We start from the raw sequence: 4,928 nt of genomic DNA, 5'->3' as shown, positions 1-4,928 counted from the left end.
ATATATATATATATATAATCGCCTACTCTAATATAATATATAATATATATATATATATATATAATATATACTCTACTCTAATATAATATATAATATATTATTATATATATATAATATATAATCGCCTACTCTAATAACATAGGAAAAATACTGTTTAAATTTTTTATATTAACGTTAAGCAATTTATTTTTTGTTATGGATGAAATATATTTACCTTTTATCTCTATTTCTTTATAAAGGAACATTTTTGTATGTATTACTGAAAAGCTTTCCAATAGAAAATATAATTTTTCATTTATTTAAAAAATTTAAAAATATATTAGGTTTCCAATAAATTCTGACCTCTCCGAATTAATCAACTGTAACTTTATTTCAAATTCTAATCTTTCTCCCGTTGCTTTGGGGATTCGAATACCAATCTTTAACCTCACAAGTCTCAAAAGCGAGCACGATATCGTCCGACAACCACGTGAGGAGTGTATTCTGTTCGTTTTTCTGCAAAAAAAAGTGTTCTCGAGGCGAAAGAAATGATTTGCTCTGCTTTCGGGGAAAATACAGTGTCTGAGAGTACGTGCAAGAGATAGTACCGAAAGTTTCGGACGGGTAATTCCGATCTTTCCGATCAACATTGTTCGGGAACACCAAAAAAAATTGAAGACCAGAGATTGGATCAGCTATTACAAGAAAATTCTTGTCAAACACAAAAGGAGCCTGTTGAACAATTGGATATCAATTGCCATCTTAGTTCCCGTCGTGTGCAAGTAGAATGGGTGAAACTGAGCAGAAAAGCCCTATACTATTTTGCAAATAACACGCAAAATTTCGATTTATCAATGATTGAAAATAGAGGCCTCTTTAATTAATAACTCCACAATTTGTGTGTTATTTGCAAAATGGTAAGGAATTTTTTTGTTCAGAATAGCCTAATCTACAAATATATGACAATTGTTGTGTCTAATGACAGACATCAGTATATTGAACTTTGAATTTGTCGTTGGGTATAATAGTTGTCATATACTTGTAGATTAAACTATTCGGAAAAAAAGTCTCTCACTATTTTGCAAATAATACGCAAATTGTTGAGTTATTAATTAAAGAAGCCTCTATACATGGCCATTTTCAATAATTGATAAATCGAAATTATGCGTGTTATTTGCAAAATACTATAGGACTTTTCTACTCAGTTTTACTCGTTCTATTTGCACACCACGGGAATCGAGATTAATTTGGGATACCCTGTATATAATAAAATTATCTGTAAATTATTTCTTTATATGACCATATATAACTATATATGATTATATAAAGACAAAATTCATACACAATTGTACGGAGCGTTACGTGTAACGTTGTTTTAGCTTGAGAATCAAAAAGATACTTAGTTCGAAGCATCCAGAATAGGATCCTAAATCCTATATTATTACGAGCGCGTTTCGTCCGTAGTAATTAGCACTAACACTCTCAGTGAAGCTAATATTAAATCATAATAAAGAGAAAAATTCATGTTCTGCAGGCGCATATATAAATCATCGACCGACGATGTGGCGATGGTGGGCTCGCATGAAGCGGATCACCTTGGGAGTCACTATCGCGAGAGAGAGAGAGAATTATGACTCGCGCTGAACGCGAATTACCGTGGGATATTCAGCTATAACTCTGCGCGATCGATAACACGCCGCGAGCCGGAAAGAATTTAGCGAATCACAGGGCGACTGAGAGCTGCGCGTCGACGAGCCGATAAACGCAAGTCCGCTAATAAGCATTTTCAGGCGCAAAGAGGTTATCGCGGTCGTAGAGTCGATTGTGCCATCGATCGGCTTCATCTGATTCTATGTTATTGCAAAAGCTAATTAAAAATCTCCGTTTGAAACTCGCGTTTTTAACTTTTTCCAAAAGCAGCTTTTTAAAATCTCGACAAATCACAGACGTCAATTCATGAATTTTAACAAATTAATGTGAAAATATTTGGGCAATATATCTATAAATTTGGGAATATTTATGCGCGAAATCATTCTGAATATGAAAAAACTGAACGTATCGTCGCCTATTCTCAATTGAAGCAAATTTTCGTCTACTACTAAAAGTCAAAGAAATGATTGAGTTTTTATATGTAATCAACAACAAAGATTTATATTTTGTATTTTGTAAAATACACCTCGCATTTACATATTTGTGCTTGTCCAAAATTTTCTCGCTCTTTCAATTGAAGAACATGAGAAACATACACGTCACGAACGTTCATCCGCAACATGTACGTTCAGTTCCAATAAAATCGCGTTCGATTGAACTCTTCGTGTTGCAAGAGATACCCGAATTAATCATCACAGGTAAGCGTGAAAGTCACAATCTCGCGCGTATCAATATTATCAAAATATTGGTATTTAAATTCCCGATAGAGGTTATTCAATTTCAATCCCCGTTTCGCGGATCGGATAAATCCTACGGATCGATTTTACTCGCGGCCGAAAGTCGATTATTGTCGAAAAAGCACGAGACACGCGATAAAGACCAATTGGTTCGTTGCGTTCGCTATCACCGTCACAGCAGCCGGCAAATTACTCACGCTTGCTCATTTTTTCTCGTTCTCACGGGTGTTGTCTTCTTCGAGCGCGGAATGCCGACTGTGAGGCTGAGATCGGCGAGCGAACGTGAAATACGCGTCAGTCGATGCCTCGTCGGGAAAATCCCGATCCCCGAACAGCCGACGTGCAACGATCGCACGAGCGACGACCAATCCGTGCGAGACTCGGACGTACGAGCAACTCGAATTCTAATCAATCATCGTCATCAACGACCCCGAGGAACCGCATGAGATTAGGTATGTCCTGAAATATAAATAACACGATAGAGGAATCTAGAAACGCCGTCACCGATGGCTACCGTTCTCCCATACCGAAAGAAGGATTCGGTAATATATAACAAAATTTGGTAATCGTTACTAAATAATTCGGTGAAACATTGCAGGCCGAACGTCCGACAACAGTTACGAAATAATTTGATTGGATGAAGTGAATATATAGGGTGTCCCAAACTAATCTTGGTTTCCATGGTGTGCAAGTAGATGGTGAAACTGAGCGAAAAAGTCTTGTATCATTTTGCAAATAACATGCAAAATTTCGAGTTATCAATGATTGAAAATGGCCATATATAGAGCTATCTTTAATTAATAACTCTTTAATTAATATTTATATAATATTAAATAATATTAATTAATAACAATTTTCGTGTTATTTGCAAAATGGTGACAGACTTTTTTCTTCCGAATAGTCTAATCTACAAGTATATAACAACTATTGTACCCAACGACAAATTCAAGGTTCAAGGATCAAAGTCCAATATACTGATGTCTGTCATTAGACACACCAATTGTCATATATTTGTAGATTAGGTTACTCTGAATAAAAAAAAATTCCTTACCATTTTGCAAATGACACACAAATTTTTGAGTTATTAAAGAAGCCTCTATATATGGCAATTTTCAATCATTAATAACTCGAAATTGTTATTTGCAAAATAATATAGGACTTTTCTAATCAATTTCACCTGTTTTACATGCACACTACGGGAACCGAGATTAGTTTGGGACACCCTGTATATAGTTTGAAGAATCAAGATTTAGTTGTTTGAACTATACATTTAGATCGTTAAATTAAACTTTGGTAATTAATATCAAATCTTGATAGCAAAAAATGAATTGATATTTGATAACTATTACTAAACATATAGTCCGTAAGGAAAATTGTTTTAGGTAATTATCATCATTTTACTAAAAAAGTTTTATCATTCTACGTAAATTATCTTAAGATAACTTGATATTCCCTACTTCATTGTGATGTGATTTTTTTCACTTCATATATGAAGAAATTTTTTCTTAGTTTCGACCTCGTAGTAGTCACCCAAAACCAACTACTACTGATCGCGATCCGTACTGTTTTACTTCAGTGATCAGACGACAGAAACCGACGAGTTCTACAAGCTCTCGTCATGTCTTTACATCTCACGTTTATAATGTGTCCTTTATGGAGGAAGGGAAAAAGAGTAAATAGTAAATAGTAAATGAGTAAAAAAAAAAGAGAGAGAAGGAGAAAGAAAAAAGAGAGAGGGAGAGAGAGTGAGAGAGAAAAAAAAGAGGGGAATCATAAATATTTACTAACAGTTACCAAATATTTTATAAGATTAAAAGTGAATAATTTTGTAATATTTACCAAATATATCTAATAATAAATATCAAACATTTAACAACAGATATTAAATATTTGGTAGCATTACATTTTATTTAGTTGATTCAACTTTGAATAAAAGTCATCCATACTGCCAACTGCCTGCATCATGTAGGCCAACTAAATACTTCGTAAATAATATCAAATTTCATAACAGTTACCAAATATTCTGCCGAAATCTCTAACTAAATGCATTAAGTAAGTATTACCAATCTCTTTTATCAGTATAGGAGATCTTCAGAAATTATTTTTATTTTTATACAATGTCTGGTCTACCCTTCCCGTACGTTCATTAGTTCAGATAATAAATAAATAAATAAATAAATATATATATATATATATACAGGGTGTCCCAGACCACCCGTCTCACCCGATTTTTTCGTAAACTCGACATTTTAAAGAAAAATGTTTCAGACAAAAGTTTTGTGACTTCGAGGGACACATAAGATGGTGTCTTTGGTTTGACCTTGGATAGTCGTTTGAAGATCACGTGAAGGTCACCTTTAATTTCTTAAATGGAAACCCCCATTTTTCAATGCATATTCTTGTAGCTTACCTCGAGAGCTTTCCAAAACGCTATAATGAAACGTTTTTTTAATCAGTACTTTTCGAGTTATGAGGGTTGAAAGTTACGGTACCGCCGGCATTAGCATTACCCAAGGTGGAGGTTGCACGGTCGGATTTACACCTCTTTGTGTGTTTGTGTGT

At 34.2% G+C, this 4,928-nt stretch overlaps 1 protein-coding gene across 9 annotated transcripts in view; it reads right to left on the bottom strand.

Moving 5' to 3' along the window:
* The window catches only part of LOC106745222 (antitrypsin-like), a 45,051-nt gene that overhangs the window by 34,580 nt on the left and 5,543 nt on the right, over positions 1–4,928 (bottom strand). For 8 of the 9 annotated variants that reach the window (XM_014620612.1, XM_014620610.1, XM_014620608.1 and 5 more), the window contains exon 2: positions 2,564–2,825. The exons of the other annotated variant lie outside the window; for it this stretch is intronic. In XM_014620612.1, the coding sequence (XP_014476098.1) occupies positions 2,564–2,573 (10 nt within the window). In that variant the 5' untranslated portion in view covers positions 2,574–2,825. The remainder of the gene's footprint in view (positions 1–2,563; positions 2,826–4,928) is intronic. 9 annotated transcript variants of the gene reach the window in all.

This window comes from Dinoponera quadriceps, unplaced genomic scaffold, assembly GCF_001313825.1.
Source record: "Dinoponera quadriceps isolate SergipeBrazil2010 unplaced genomic scaffold, ASM131382v1 scaffold1270, whole genome shotgun sequence".
In the NCBI taxonomy this organism is placed as follows: Eukaryota; Metazoa; Arthropoda; class Insecta; order Hymenoptera; family Formicidae; genus Dinoponera; species Dinoponera quadriceps.
Note: the sequence above shows the minus strand (reverse complement) of the source record. Positions and strands in the feature narration are given on the sequence as shown.